At 38.4% G+C, this 16,677-nt stretch overlaps 1 protein-coding gene across 1 annotated transcript; it reads right to left on the bottom strand.

Annotated features, from left to right (window-relative positions):
- Positions 1-8,547: 8,547 nt before the first annotated feature.
- Positions 8,548-12,595, bottom strand: LOC143862596 (aspartic proteinase NANA, chloroplast-like). The gene is made up of 2 exons (XM_077373659.1): positions 11,777-12,595; positions 8,548-9,447 (listed from the first exon to the last, which is right to left on the bottom strand). The coding sequence occupies exons 1-2, from the start codon at positions 12,343-12,345 to the stop codon at positions 8,625-8,627; spliced, it is 1,392 nt and encodes a 463-aa protein (XP_077229774.1). The 5' UTR covers positions 12,346-12,595; the 3' UTR covers positions 8,548-8,624.
- Positions 12,596-16,677: the final 4,082 nt, after the last annotated feature.

Genomic DNA, 16,677 nt, shown 5'->3' with positions numbered 1-16,677 from the left:
ATTCTCTAGAAAATTTTCGTTTACTAATGGTTGCCACCCAATTGTGGAAAAGACATTCGAGATGACATGAATTCTGTTCTCATAGAAGACAAAAACATGGGGAAAACGAGAATTTCATGGGGAAATGCAATGAAAATGGGTTACACAAAAGAATTTGAGAAACAAATCATTTTTTTCCTGTTTCTTCCCTATTTTTCTTACCATTTTCATTTCCCCTCTGTTCCTATGCCATTATTGCCCCGCCCTTTATTTCATACATCACTTCATAAGCCTGCTTCCCATTTGATAAATACAATGTGGATAGCCTATATATTGGAGCTCCATTTCAGCTGCCCACAGCATCCGAGAAATCCTTGGCCTTATCATATGATTAGTCCACTTTGATATTTGGATTTCACTTTATGATAGCTATTCTTATTAGCCTTAACAGGCTAATACACTCTCAGCATACTATCATAAATTTTGCATTGAATCAAATTTTACTTGTAAGATCAATTGGGCCTTTGTAATATTTCCCTCGGGACAAGAATACAATATGCAACGGTCCTGTCCAGAACTTTATCATAATTCTTTTTAATAATTCAATGGAAGTCCCTTATTATGCATCCAAGTAATCTTTCCTTTGGGATAACATCACAATGTGCAATGGTTAGGACTAAGTCATGATATCAGATCATGGGGTTCAATCATACATTTAGAATAAGTTATGTCACACATACAATAGATCTATTAATCTAAACAGATCTAACCATGCAAATAACTAGAATACAGTAAAAAGATTAAGAAACCTATAGGCCACCGTATGGTGCTAGTTCCTCATGGCCAAATACATGGCCAAGTCGAATAGTTCTAAAGAACTAGATAGAAAGAAAACAAATACAACTTGAGTAGTTTTGAAGTTCAGATTCGAATTAAATTGAAGCATAAAAAACACCTATTATAGAGGGGTCTTTTGGCACACATTTCTATTATTCAAAAACCCAAATCCAAAACCCTAGCTTTTCAATCATCTTTATATTGATCCTAGTTTTGCATGGTTGTCTCTTCTTGTACCAACTATAAACCTTAAAAGTTCTAATAGAACTCTGTAGATATAACAGTGCAAGATCACTAGAATACAAAAGGGAAGATTTCATTTGGTCGGCTACACTAATCATCATGTCTCAAGATTACCCAAAGACACTTTAATGTCACTTTGAACAGTGGGTAATTCCATTAATCACCCTCAATCTCATTCTTTAATCTAGAGCGTCGATCTTATATCAATGATTGCCCACAATAAGATCTTACATCATTGTCTTAAGCCGCATCTCAGTGCTCGACATTCTTCATTACCCATCCACTCAGGTCTTAGACATCGTCAACTCCCTCAATCTGCAACAGCACAGACTCAACTCATACACCTAAGTTAAAAAAAAAACACCCAAAATACCTTCAAATGGAAAACCCACATATAACCAAATGAGAAAACCCTAAAATTAAGGTTAACTCACCTCCTCTTCAACAGAGGGATTTTAAAGACAGCGTGTAAGGGTTATCCTCGGATGATGGATTGATGGACTTCTAGATCTTGATCATGATCTACAAATATGATTAAGGGGCTAGGATCATCCACTTTGGCATGGGACTTGATACTCCAAAATCAATCCTTCTGAATTATGCTTACCTGTACCTGTAAGGCTGTAAGGCTCTGTTCGTTTTCAATTTTGAGTCCAAAACTAATTAATAGACTCCAAATTAAATACAATTTTCTGTCCAATTATTAGTTTTAGGCTAAAAAACCAAAACGAACAGTGTCCAAGTGGTTAAAAGAATACAAGAAAAAGAGAAAAAGAACTTGTATTTGGTTTACTGGAAAAGACTTAGTGGTGATATTTTAAAGCTGAGGCAATCTTGGTATTGCTAGAGGAGGGGGTCTTATGAGAGATGATAACAGCAGGGTCGAGTTTGCTTTCTCTCACTTTTATGGTGTAAATACTAGCATGTTGGCTGAAGCGAGAGATGAACTTCTTTATTGTGATGTTTTCCGATTTAAAAAACTCTGGATTGAATCTAATATTCTTGTCCTTGTCAATATCATCAAAGGTAAAGACAACTTCCATTGGCACATTCACTATATTCTAAAAGAGATAAGGGACGTATTTATCTTTTATAGATTTTGTTATTACTCACATTTTCAAGGAAGGTAATCTTGTTGCGGACACCTAGCCAATCATGCTGTGACACAAACATCGATCCGGTCTTCTGGGAATGGGACACTCTCCCTAAGAATTCTAGAGGACCTATTAGATGTGACCAGCTATGCATTTCTTATATTCGTACTAAATAAATGTCGGCTTCTTTTTTGTTACAGGGGTAAAAGGGGTTTTAATTTTTATACTTTCGTTTGCATCTCGGTGGGTTAGAGGACTTAGAGGCAAGGTTCTATGACCTCTTCTTGTTACTATTTTTCCCTATTAATAAAATTTTATGGTGCTACATAAATTCCGGTATAAAAAAAAGTAGTTAAAAGAATAAATTCTATATTTTAAGTCCTTCCCATTCGTAAAATTTTGAGTCTTCTAATCAGTTTCGGACTCAAAATCAATTCTCACATACAAAACGAGCAATAGTGCAAGGCAGGGAGAAATTTGAGAGAAGCTTTACAAGGGGGAGACTGATATCCACACCACTAGGTTTTGATAATGAGAGAATCACCTTGTTTTACACTTTTTTTTAACCCGCTATGCAAAGTTATTATAAGTCTCACTCCACGCGTGTAGCAGCCAATTACAAAAGTGAAAAACAAGGTAAGTCGCTCTATTATTAAAACAGGATCGTGCACATATCAATCCCCTTTTATAAGGTTCGTGCGTGTGGCTGCCTGCAGGTGCAGCTAAAAAAGTACAGTTAAGCCCAAATGAAACAACCTAACAATGGATAATTTAGATGTATTTGGTTATACCTTGGATGGTTCCTTACTATTTGCAACTAGGTGCATCTGAGGGGAAATGATAAATTTGCTCCGTTTGTTTTACTTGGGATAGCCTCTTCTAGTGTATTTATGAGTTATGACTACTCTTTTACATTAGAGGGGGCTGTCCCAAGTAAAGAAAAGGGGGCAAATATATCATTTCCTAATCTGCTGTATCTAGGATGTATTTCTTTAATGCTTTCTATGTTATTTATCTAAATGATCTACGCGATAGTCTACAACTAACGGCCACAATTGCACGTAATGAGATCAAGGTGGGCTCTGCAAGATGGACGCCCAATATCAATAAGGTGAGTTCATCTATTTAAAAGATGCGCCTCCAGCCGATTACGAGTTGGATGCAACAGAAATTAGTAGTTCTTATTTGCATATAACATTGTCTTAATGTAATGTTTTTTATACATGGGACATTAAGATCTCTTTAAAAGACATTAACTATATCATTTATAGAACTGTTATAGCTATTATTTGCAGATAATCATATTTGCTTTCAAAACCATTGGCATATAATATTGTCGAGATGATTTTTAGAAGTATCCAAAGCAGTCCCATTAGTTTCTTTAACATGATGTTCTATCAGAGCTCAATTCACTACTTAAAGTTAAGATATGTGTTGTATAGGTAATCCCCATGCAAGTGGGCCCACCATGCACCTCCCATGGCCTGCAAAATTTAAACCACTAATAGGGCATAATCAAGGTGGGCCCGCCCACTCTATCCAAACCCTTTTCTTGCATCTAAGCAAAACATCTTGAGATAAATTACTTCATCGAGTGAAATGATATGAGCACTCCCTCAACTCCTCACTGTACTAATTAAACACCCACCAGAGAGAGAAACAAAGATTTGATAAGCAATGTGTTGGTGAGGGACACAACGTCCTCACTTGCCTTTTTTGTGTCATATTCAAGACAGCAAATGCCGCCAACATTCTCTTCTTCACGGGGTTTCTGTTTAATTTCGTGTTGGCTTATACCCTATCATATAGACACTCACGCTTCAAGCTCGTCTACGTGTTAGTAGCATGGCCTTCACGACACCAACCTAATAAGTTGTACTCTCATTATGTTTTTTTTTTTTTGAATGCCAAAGTACTCTCATTATGTACATGGGAATTCCATTGTCTGTAAGCTAGAACACTGGAAACCGGTTACTCTTTCTCCTTAAGTTCTTTACAATATGCACCTTAGTCAAAATTGAACTTTAGTTAATTTTTCAAGTATGTCTTTGTAATCCTTGTTTTCAAACCACGGAAAATGCTTGGGTATCTTTGTGATTGAGTTGTCTTCTATTTTATCATGTACGTGACAGTGACGTATAGATTGTGATAGGCCTGATTGATTATTTATGACAAAGTGATATCAGATCCAGGTTAGAGCGATTGTCAAAGAGCTAGTAATAATCAAGAACACTAAAGTTTTAAATGGTAAAATTGTTGATGTTTTTTCCTTCAAAATCAAAATATGGCGTACTTGATTTCTGTTAAAAACAAAAGATAGATGAGTTAGATAAACCTTTTCGATGTGGCGAGATGACGCACGGACTATGTCGCTCTCTTTAAGGTGAATTTGTGCCTCTGCAGAAATTGATTCCGATGCAGCAGATTACTGGCCACAATACAACAGCCCAACGCACTGTCGATCTCTAGGAATTGCACGATCCATGAGATTCGAACCACACGAACACTCCGATTACCCACCAAAATACGTAAAATAGTAAAATAGGAAGATCAAGAAAGAGAAATCTGTTTACAGTAAGATAATGAAAAACAAGAAGGAACAGAAAGGATTTTGCTTTTGTTTTTTCATCGTAGTACAAAATACAAAGAAGTTCCTCTTTTATAACCCAAACATGTCCGTTTAACATGCCCTTTAATACAGTAAATGCACCCTTTAAGAAAAGAGCCGTTTCAATGACATTACAGATGTGAAGAGACGCATTCCCAACGGTCACAACGCTTAGGAACGATGTAGTTATTCGTAGAATAACGGCTGTGTTATTTACCCAATAATTGCAGTGTACCAGTAAGCCGGCGTACCTAATAGCATAAGCGTTCAAGTAAGGTGGCTTACCAAACAACATTGGCGTACCAGTAAGCCGGCTTACTTAATAACGTTGACGTTATTCTTTAAGAATGGCGAAGGTAATGGTAAGTTTTGACGGACAAAACAAAAGACAGAAATAAAATTTAGGGAAAGGGAAAAACTTTGGGTCATACGCACGGCCGGCGTGCGTTTGTGGAATAGCCAAAAGCCAACAGGGTCCACTTGGTGGCTCATGCGCGAGGCCCCCCTTTCTTCTCTTCTCATTCACAAAGCAATGGAAGTGGAAAGCTATATAAGCTCTTGACCCTTTCCTCCGCTTTCCAATATGGGACTATGTGCTTTTGTGAAGGAAGTGAGTAAAATCATTTTCTAAACCAAAGTGGCTGTTTTTTGTAAACAAAACAAACTTTGTAAAATACCAACAAAGGCCACTTTTGTATTAAAATACCAACAAAAATTATAACACAAGGATATGTAAGTGAAATCGAGACCACTGATCTCGTATAACATCATATAACATCAGGAGGTGACCCAAATGGTATTGTATAACAAAAATCAAAGATTTGGGCCCTGATTAATTTTGAGTGAAATAATTTGTTTTGGACTCAAAATCGATTCTTAAAATCTAAAACGAACAAGGGCATAGCATTTTTTGCATAATCCTAAATGAGGCTTGATGGATCTAGTGCCTAGGATCATTTGATCAAGGTGTTCTCAACAGAGGTTGATGGATCAAGGGCTTAAGATCATCTGATCAAGATATATTTTTTAAACGGCAGTTTCCCAGACATGGGGTGGCTGGTTGGATCAAGCGATCCTCACAGCCACCTTCATTTTAGCATTTTCCCTTCCGGCAAAGCTTGGAGAGTTGTTTCTTTGCATGCGAGTGTTGTAACACTAAATAACAGTACTTAACTACTCCTAGAATAAATCTCGAATCGAATCATGACTTTCTCATAACAAAGAGGTGGGACCTACACCGACCAGCTAGGGCAAGCTACGGTAAGCCTACGTAACAATAATATCCACTTGATTGAGAAGAAAAAAATAAATAAATAAAATCCCTTGACTCGGTGGAGAATGAGTACAAAAACACAAAGTTATCACTAAATCAATGTAGATCTGGTCCATTTACTTCTTTAATAATTAGGCTTTCGTGATTATGCTTGGAATAAAACACTGAGCGAGACGGCTAATAATGTCCACTCGAAGGAGAATAGGCAAACTCTGCATGTGTTGGGATGTGATAACAGGTTATCATGGTGCATGGAAATGACATCATTCATCACCCCCTTTTTTTGATAATTACACTCCACCATTTGTTGTTAACCGCTTTTCCGATTGAGAGGATCTTCAAAATTGTAACAGGCTAATTAAAACGTGTGAGTGGAGTGCCTTTATTAAAACAAGGGAGTGTGTTTTGATAATATAATAGCATGGAAGGAAAGATAATAAAACCACACAAAAGAGCGAATTAGGCACATGGTGTGTGTATGACTTTGTAGTTCTTTTTGGCTGGTGAAAGAGAAAGCAATGGAGTTAGGCCCCGGAAAGGCGCCTTGATTTATGAAACCCACATGATTCCACCCCTCACGTCAAGCTTTCTTCTACCCAACCAACTCCCCTCTTTTTTTCTCTTATTCTCCACAACATCTATAATACAAACACATCATACAACTAAAACAAATGCAAGTGATGATATGTGGGGTCCACTTATTCTTAATTTCTTTGCCTTCTGTTTTAATTAAAAAAAAGAAGAAGAGGGGAAATGATATATTCGCCCCCTTTTCTTCTCGGGCAACCTCCTTTTAGTGCAAAAAGAGTAGTTATATACTATTACACACTTGAGGGGTGGCCCAGGAAAGAAAAGGGGGTGAGTATATCACTTCCGTCGTGGGATATGCACTGCACAGGGGTGACCGGGGAAGAAAAGGGGGCGAATATGTCACTCCCATCATGGCGTGGGTGGATCCCACATCTCATAACCGTTGGATCTTCATTGAACGGTGATATTTAGTTGGAGAAATTATATGATGCCCGACCGTCAAAATAAAGGGCAGAGAGAGACAAAATCTCTCTCCCTTGATTTTTACTCCAAGGGAAAGCACCGTTTTTTAATTTTTCTTGGTTCAAAAACCAAGGCATCAATTTTTGTCTCCTTCCGCCCTTTTCATTTTGACGGTCGGGCACCATATAATTTCTCATTTAGTTGACTCATCCTTAAGTACTACTAGTATGATTAGTCTGCCTAACAACCCTAGAAGGGCACATAAAGGTACAAAATGGGTTACATTGGTTGATTAAAACATTAAATATTAATGTGGGTATTGGAGGAATGCTTGTGCATATAGCCTAAAAAAATGAACCGGGCCTTTCTATTTGACCAATCAACAGCTCCAATGGTTAAGATTGTCGAACTATACAATGATCCAATGGTGCCCGGATTTAATGATTTTTTGCAATAGATATGCAATTCAGTAGCTTTACCTGGCTATCACTGAAAGAATATTACACACTTGTGGGCCCTATAAAATATACCAATTTCCACACTACCCTTACCAAAATCAGAACCATTATTATTAGTGATTTCGTGGAAAGCCATTTCGCGGCCGGTTTTTGCAGGAGAGAATAGCCACCTTAGATGAACTAAATGCATAAGACAAAATCTGCCAAAAAAGTAAGCCTACCTGGCTGTTCTCTCCTGCAAAAACCCACCGAGAAATGGCTTTCCAGAAATTATTAGATAACCACTTCTGAAGATATACAAAACCCCATGTACTTATCTCAAAATTGACCATATGTGATGGAAATGATTTGGTCATTTCGACGAGCTTTTTCTTCTTCTTCCTTTTTTTTGTTCTTTTTTTTGCATTTCATAGGAATTCGAGCTCATGTGATACAAGTCTTCATTTTCCGAACCAAATCCAGTTTTGCTAGCAGCACTCAGGCTATGTTCATTTGCCTTCTTGAGAAAGGAAAGGAGAAGAAAATAAGCCAAACTTTCCCCTGATTGGATATGATTTGACATTTTTCGTCTTTCACTTGTTTTCTCAAGAAAGCATAATTACACAGGTGGAAAATATAAATAATAACGTGTAAAACCAACTTTCTTGCACTTTCCCTCTAAATTTTCTCACCAAAAGGATGGAAAATCACTTTCCTGAGAAAACTACTTTGCCTGCATACTTTCTTTTCCTTTCTCGGCTAAGTGAATAACAGAATTTTCTCACAAAAAGAATTTTCTCACAGTTTCTTTTCTTTTCTTTTTCAGTTTTTCACGTCAGATTCTTTTCCTTTTTTTTTTCTTTTCCTACAAGTAGAAAACGAAGTGAACAGAGCCTCAATGAATAATACTATGGAGAGAAAATCTCTTATTTTTATCCTTATAATGAATTTTTTATAATTATCTGTATATGCCCATTTATCGAATGATGCTCTTTTGCACGACATAGAGAGAGAGAGAGAGAGAGAGCAATATCAGCAGTCTCAAGTTGGCCCACCATCTATAATATACACAAACTCGACGTGTTTTGGTTCTCAATTTCCCAATCTTATTGCATTTAAATCTATATGAAAAAAAAAGAACAAAAAAAAGAAGAAAATTCTCAATGAGAAGAAGAAGCACAGGTGGAGGGTTCGAATCCCAACATACCCCTTCTGATATCAAACTCCCACATGAAATTTTGCTGCAATATATTCCCAATCGTAGAAAGCCCAGGCCAAGAATTTTGCAAAAACCCAATACACTTCACTCCAGGCGCCACGTCAATCACATAACTTTTCACTGGCGGCTCAAACCGAGCTGAGCCGCTGAAATGAACCACCAGTTTGGGCACCAGCCCCTCATTATACCCCACCCTCGAGTTAAAGCAAAACTCAAACGGCTTAACCTCAACCCTAGCTAGTCCCATCAACGGCTCGCTCAGAGCCGACATCACTGCTCGGTAAGCCGGCTCAACTAGCATGGTCAAGCTCGTACCAGAATCCAAAATCACCCCTCCTTGAGAACTCACATCCCAAACGACAAGTGGGATCCTCAACAGAATCCCTCCCACCGAGATTCCTAACACTTGCACGCCGTACAACGGCTCGAGCTGTTTCTCAAGAAGGAGCTTCGTGTATCTCATAGCCGGCTTGGAACTTGAGCAGCCTCCGAATATGAGGAAATTTGAGGCATTTCTGGGGCTTAGGTGGTCGACTAGGCAGTAGGAAAATTTGCCTCCAAATTTCTCTGTGGCTTTAACTGCGAAAGAGGTTGGACTATAGCCCAAACCTAGGACTCCATCAGCTTCGCGGAAGCTTGAGCCGCCGAAAGCCGAGCTGCAGCCGATGATGATTCCTTTGAATTTTGCTTTTCTCCCATTTGAGGTGATGATTGTTGCCGACTCGTTTGCAAAGAAGCCCTGAGCATTTGACCCGTCCTCATACCTATTGGAATCGTCCAAACAAAACATGATAGATTACTCTGATAGATCTCATACCGGGTCTTGACTTGGATGACTCGCCCGAGTCAGATGGGTACATACTAAGTTTACAAAGTTGCTTCCATTCAGTGAATTTTTAAGGTTTTAAAACCAGAGCCCCACAAACCCAATCTTGTTTTAATTCGTCCTTTTATAACAGTAGAGTAAGACAGCAAGAAACTTCATTGGATGAATGGAAAAGGAAGAGAACAAAACCAATCAATGGACCTTGGGGCAAAATGAGAAAGTAAGAAAAGTATAGGCACCTCCTTGTTTTGATAATTGCACAACTTTTTTTTGTTTGCTATTGATTGGTTCTGGGGAATTATGATAGAATGTTAACTGGACGCTGAGGAAGAGAGACTTGACGTAAAGATGGCACAGTCAGTTTCACAGCAAGGGAGTGTGGATATCATCTCCCCAATATTTTCCTCTTACTCTCTGCTTTATATTAAATTCCGTCTGATTTTGGTTGCTCTTCAGTTTCCTTAAATCTTAGTTGCATGAAAATGCGTGAAATTAATTACAACACGTATCTGTCTCAGAGAGTCTACAATAACTCCAAATCTACTCTCTACCAATACCCCACTGGCATTAAAGACTTTGACCACTTGCGGCTTTTGCGGCTCACTTTTGAAGGAGAAAACAGCCACCTCAGATGAATTAAAATAATAAGACAAAATCTACTAAAAAGTGAGCCTGTATGGATGTATTCTCCTGCAAAAGTGAGCCTCAAAATGGCTTTGCATGAAATTGCCTAGCAAATCCCGAAATTAAATTGAAGTAAGCACACTTATTCGATGGAGCTTATATTTATGTGACAACAGCCACTGAATTAAATGAATAAGACAAAATCTGCTGAAAAGTCAGCCTATGCAGCTGCTCTCACATGCAAGTATGCGACAGGCCATCCGCGAAATGACTACTGCCATGGACGCTAGCAATTCCCTATAACTAAAATTTTGAGCTAAAAACAAAGCCCGCGTCTTTAAAATGTGTGGCATTTAGTAAAGAAGGAAATTTATAGCTATAATGTATCGAGAAATCGTTAAAAGGGGGGATTTTATCCATTGGGGGGATATCATTTCCCCGTATCTATACAGATTTATAAAGAAAATCCTTAACCTCACGTTGTAAGAGGCCGTGTTGATGCTAACAAAACCATTAGACATTGCTTCCCTCTCCCGACACAAACATAAATTATTGGACAACCATTGCTTATAAGTACAATAAAGCCATGTTGGGTTTTTCTACAAGTAAGGGTTGCAGGTTGCTACTAATATTGAATCAAACGTAAAAAGGGTAATTCTTCGAACTTGAATGATTTTTTCTGGCCCTTTAATACACAATTTAGGCTCCGTTTCTTCAGTAAAATGAGATTATAGAGTATGTTTTTGCATCCTTTTTACTTGGAAAGAAAGAAATGGCTTCACCTCCGTGGCGACCAAGATCCAAACCGTTCATTCCAGAGCAGGGGCGATGCCGGAAATTTTGCACGGGGGGTGAATTATAGTAATTTTTTTTCTATCTTAAAATTAAGATAGAAAAAATTTCTATCTGAAATTTTGCACAGGGGCCAAAAATTATAGTAAATTTTGCACAAGGAAGGGAGATAAAAATGGTAAAATTAAAATTTTAAACTTATTTTCTATCTTAGGATGATTGGAAAGGGAGGCATATTTTTTAAAAATGGGGTTAGTATAAAAAAATATTAAAAAATAAAGGCATATTTTTTTTATAATTGTCCCCCTTTCCTTTCAAGTGCCATCGCCCCTGTTCAAGGGAGAATAATGTTATTGTAACATCAGACAATGCATATTTTATCATCGTGTCTAAACCAGCTGTATGCTTTTTTTAGTCATATTCATATTAAACGTATAAAAAAAGAAGATTCAAAATAAGGCCTCTAAAATGGACGGGTTAGATCAACCGAGGGAGAGGCCCATTATGCGGTATTGGGCACGCTACATTGTATTACAATGAGGTCGCAATCCTCCCTTACACTTTTAATTAACAATTAAGCATAAGTTCTCAATGCATTAAATTTTTGCTCTGTTGCAGGGAGATTTTAGTAATTTAACCTTTTAGCAGAACCTGTGTTTCTAAGCACGTGCACAGGGAGGAGCTCCTTAAGCACAAGTGGCTTAAAAAGCCACCGATTAGTCACTTCTTGTGTCCGTCGAGGTGGACCCCATACGACCCAATCGGTGGCTTTTTAAGTGCTCCCTAAGCAGGTGCTTAAGGAAATATGCCGAGTTGACTCGGTAGAAGCAAAAGATATTAAGAAGCCGTACCCGTAGTTATACTGGCATGGGCTTGCCGGAGTCGGACACATGGTCAAAGAAAACGGCAATGAAGTCTTACAGATTGCCGAAGAGCACTGAATTGGATCAAAAGAAGAGGACTCGTCGGGATTAAAAATCCTACGCCTCAACTCCCGCCCTTTGCCGGGATTCATACAATTCCGGCACCGGTACCGGCAATTCATCCACGTCAGATCACTCCCCGTGTCAGCCACGAGCAAAAACTTCTGAGCCGGGGTTCCGACGAGGAATCGGACGAAGTACTGACCCGTCCCAGAATAGGCCCCGGAAAATATCGGCATTTCGAAGGAGTCGTCGTTTTGGGAAATCTCAGTTGCCTTTCTTCTTTGTCCGATGATTTGTGACATCATTTGTTTTCGGAGAATGTCGCTATGGACGAGCTCTTGAACTCGCTCGAACCGGGTTTTGGGTCTGAGGAGGAGTTCGGGTCCATGTCTGTGGATTAACTCGAACCGGAGCGAATTTGATGGGTTTTCACAGACTGTGGAAATTATGAAAAACCCAACAAGGATAAGGAAGATTGATATCAATGGCGACATTTCGAAAACAGGGAGAATGAAGTAGAATGAAGGTTTTTTTTTTTTTAAGAAGAAGAAGGGAAAGGAAAGGGAAAAGGAAAAGGTGGTGGTGATTTATTTGAGGACATTTTCTGGAAGAAGATTTGGTGGCCGAGATGGTTTTTCAGGTTTCAGTTATTCCTAGAGCTGTTAATGTTGTTGCTGTTTCAGAAGTGACCCTATCTATAAGCAGGCTTCTTTCAATCTCCAAAGGGACGCGTTTTGTTTTTGGTTTTCGTTTGCCTTATTTATGGCTGTGAAGTTAGGTAATATCTTTAATTTATTAGGCCTTTGTTTCGTGGCTCTCGTACTACCTAAATCTGTATCCGCTCCAACCCCAATGTGACAATGTCCACGGTCCACCGTAGTTTAGAATTGGCCTATGTAGGATACCGGGGCCCACAAAACTAACAGGACTGGTAACTTGTGGACTGGTTGCATTGCGCATAGACTCCGGAGAGTACAGGAAAAAGTAATCAACATGGAGGAGAATAGAATTGGATTTGCCTAGAACTTACCTCAAAGAATCGTGGTAAGTAGTGTTTGGTTGTCGACCTTGTAGAGTAGCAACGGCGGTGTCATTACAAATATAGAGAGAAGAAGAGCAAGAAGGACGAGGGAGAAAGAGGTAAAAAAGCATCATTCACAAGAAATCCAAGAAAAATTTAACATTTTTTGTGATTTTGGGCTTCGATATCACAGCGAAGGGAGAAGGGTGACACAATAGCAAACATGCAATGATTAATCAGGAAACATCCATCACAGTAACCAGGGATTTCAATGCTATATGGACAACCAAACAATGAGTTTTGCTGATTGGGCACCCGAATGCCAAGCAAAACCCGTAAGCCATCCTGGTTTTTGTGCAACTAGACAGGGCTACCAGATTACTAATTCAGATGGCTCGAGGACTACCATATGTTTACCACTCTGTATTCATCTGATGATTGTCCGGAGAAAGATTGTTCTCTACTTTTTTCAATCATTTTGCATACAGTAAACATTGGTGTGATATCTACTACACATGATGATTGGGTCTAAATTCAACCCTCTTATAAAAATAAATATAAACTAAGGATTTTCACCTTTAAAAATTGGGTATGGGGTATCTCTAAGGTGTGCCTGGCCAGAACTAGATTAGTGATTTTGACTTTTGGTAGATTACCAGCTGTTGAAGCACGGAATCGTTTGAAAAATCACAGGAAGCTAGCTTTGATTTATATTTTTATTCTTTCAGTTTTAATTTTAAAACAAGGAAGCTAGATATTTCCACCCTTGTCTTTGTTCCCTCATCTCTGTTGGGGTTGTTTGGATCATGGGAAAAGCTTATCTGGGAAAAAAATATTTCTATGGTAGAAGCACCGGAGAGGTCAACGAATAAGTTTGACTGCTATTTTTATGTTTTGATTTTATTTTTATTGCCAGGCTAGGTTTGAGAACTTTTGCTGGAGCAGAATCGGTTCAATATTTCTTCAACTCATGCATGGAAACTTTTAAAAGTATTTACCACTCCCTTGTTTTGAGTCTTTTGACACTGGCACTCAAGGAAAAAATGGTGTTCAATGGTGTGTACATGGTGGGATGGCCAAAATAGCGCTGACCCGGACGTATCAATTTGATTAGGAACACGGTTTTTGGATCTTTCATGTTTAATCTAGTTTCCTGTATATTTCTCAGCCACGTTGGAACAGGGTTTTTGGACCTTTCTTGTTTAATCTAGATTTCTGTCTATTTCTCAGCCACGTTGGACGGCCAAGATGTTCAATGACAGTTGGTTTTTAGGCAATAATCCACTCAATCCCTGTCAAACCTTTCATCAACCACATGTAGCGTAGGGCCATGTGATGCTGGGAAGAATAAAGTATTGCCACCTTCCCTTTCCGGCTTTCCCTACTAAGCCACAAATGGTAAGTATTTTTTGTTATCTATAGCAAGAGAAGAGATTAAAGCTCTTTTGGTTATCTATATCTAGAGAATTTATATGATGGGTGGCCGTGAAAACACGTGAAGTCTAAAAAGGTAGGTACGGCCCACTCCATATGATGATCCAAACCGTTCATCTGTTTGGGCACAACGTAAATAGGTTGTGCCCCAAAAATCATTTCCATAGGATGATCCTAACCCTCCGATCTGTAGAAGATTCCATAAATGATTTTTGGGGCACTCCATATTCAGATTGGAGGGTTAGGATCATCCTATGGAAATGATTTTTGGGGCACAACCTATTTACGTTGTGCCCAAACATATGAACGGTTTGGATCATCATATGGAGTGGGCCGTACCTACCTTTTCAGACTTCACGTGTTTTCACTGCCACCCATCATATAAATTCTCATCTATAAAAGTTATTTGCGTATAATCTTTATGTGCAAATGATATTAATGTTAAATATGACAAGAAATGGCACGCGGTAACTCATGTGAAAAATATATGCTTTTATGTTTGAATCATATACTAAAAATAGTGAAGAAGCTATTAAACGCAAGGTATTTAACAGCAACAATAAAATTTTACATTTACATAAGATATTTAATATCTATATAAAGAGAATTTATATGGTGGCCGACTGTCAAAAAACAAGGGCAGAGAGAGAAAAAACTCTCCCTCTTCATTTTTGATATAGGTCAAACTCCCTTTTTTGACTTTACTCTTGATAAAAAATCAAGGGGGTTGATATTTTCTGTCTCCGCCCTTTATATGTAAAGGGAGGCCACCGTATAATTTCTCCTGTATAAAAATTTAGTGCATAAATTATTTAATAGTTATAACTAAATTTACATTCATAAGGTATTTAATAGTTAAAAAGCAACTTTACATTTACAAGGTTATGATAATCAAAGGGGAGATCCTAGCTTTCCTATCACAAGACAGTAAAGATTATTTGCAAATAATGAATATATTTGTTGGAAATGATTTTTTAAACCCCACCCAGTGGGATTATGTGCCCCGCTGTTAACGTGATTTGACATAAAAAAAAACATTATAGTTTGCCCACAATTCTGTTAAAATGGGGCGCATAATCCTACATTGGGGTGAAAAAATCATCACCCTTTTTAAAATGGAATAATAATGAATATTCTACATGGTTTCCACAAAATTTAGAATCTCTTTGCTGGCATCCAAGATCACATCAATGCCCCACGCCTTTGTGAATATTTTCAAAAGAACCTGGAATTAAAATAATAAAAAGTGGACTATGTAATAAAATACTGATGGTAATGAACTGTGTTTTACCACTACTATTATTCTCAATTTCTAAATAAATGAAAATTAGAAATGATGTGACCTCCAGAGAGAGAGAGAGAGAGAGAGAGAGATGATTTTTTTTCCATCCATTCGTATCATTATCAACGCAGCGAGTGATTTGCGGAATTATTTGAAAAATCGGTGCTCCAGCCGTGTAGCACCCACGAACTGAAAATCGATGGCAATAGATTTAGAGAAAGCCCATAAAGAGTAAGGTGTTCGTAACCTAAATAGCAAGATAGCTTATATTATACCCCCGCTTATTTTAAATGGGGAGATGATAAATTCGCACCCCTGTAGGATTATTCGCTGGGGGTGCAACTCGGGTCGGGTTCAACCCGAAAAAAAAGTCGGGTCGGGTTGAGCTCGGATCAGTGTAGGGTTCGAGCTAAGTTTCGCAAACCCAGGTTTAATTCAGGTCAAGTCGGTCGGGTTGAGGGTGTAGGAAACACAACACGAGTGAAACCCAACATTTGTTTTTAAATGGAAACCCGACATTTTTTATGAAATTTGTTTTTTGTAAGCTTAAAAACTCAAGTTGGGTCGGGTTGAACTTGGGTCGGTTGTCGGGTTGGAAAAAAAGTTCATCGGGGTCGGGCCAGGTTGAACCTTGTCGGGTTGGAAACCGGGTTAGGAAAAAAGGTTCCTCGGGTTGAGTTGGCCTCGACCCGTCCCAATCCGAGTTGAGTTGCACCGCTATTATTCGCACCCACTCAACGTGAATTGACATTAAAAAAACGTCAAAAAGAGGGTAACGTGAATAGACTTTAACGCTTTTTGACATCAATTCACGTTGAAGTGGTGCAAATTATCCTACAGAGGGTGCGAATTTATGGGGACATAAAACAGGGGCCTCTGAATAGTTCACATGACATATTCCTTTCAAAGCCTTGATACCAAGACACATCAACCGACATCCTTAATAACCTGATCGAGAGCGACCTTCATGATGTTGGCAAAAACTCATGCCACAACAAATACCATTTCAAAAAAATGGCCACCAGCTTCGATGACATGTCTCGTTTTTAGTAGGCCTTGTTTTGATTGCAAGAAAAACATTTATGTTCT

Source organism: Tasmannia lanceolata, unplaced genomic scaffold (assembly GCF_043159265.1).
Source record: "Tasmannia lanceolata isolate RefF3 unplaced genomic scaffold, GAP_Taslan_0.1 ptg000037l, whole genome shotgun sequence".
NCBI lineage: Eukaryota > Viridiplantae > Streptophyta > Magnoliopsida > Canellales > Winteraceae > Tasmannia > Tasmannia lanceolata.
Note: the sequence above shows the minus strand (reverse complement) of the source record. Positions and strands in the feature narration are given on the sequence as shown.

Excerpts from the sequence above, each read along its gene's own strand:
- LOC143862596 (XM_077373659.1), bottom strand. The coding sequence starts at position 12,345 with ATGTCGCCATTGATATCAATCTTCCTTATCCTTGTTGGGTTTTTCATA. Across the intron at positions 9,448-11,776 it reads CCATGCCAGTATAACTACGG|GTATGAGGACGGGTCAAATG; the intron begins GTACGGCTTCTT and ends CGATTCCAATAG.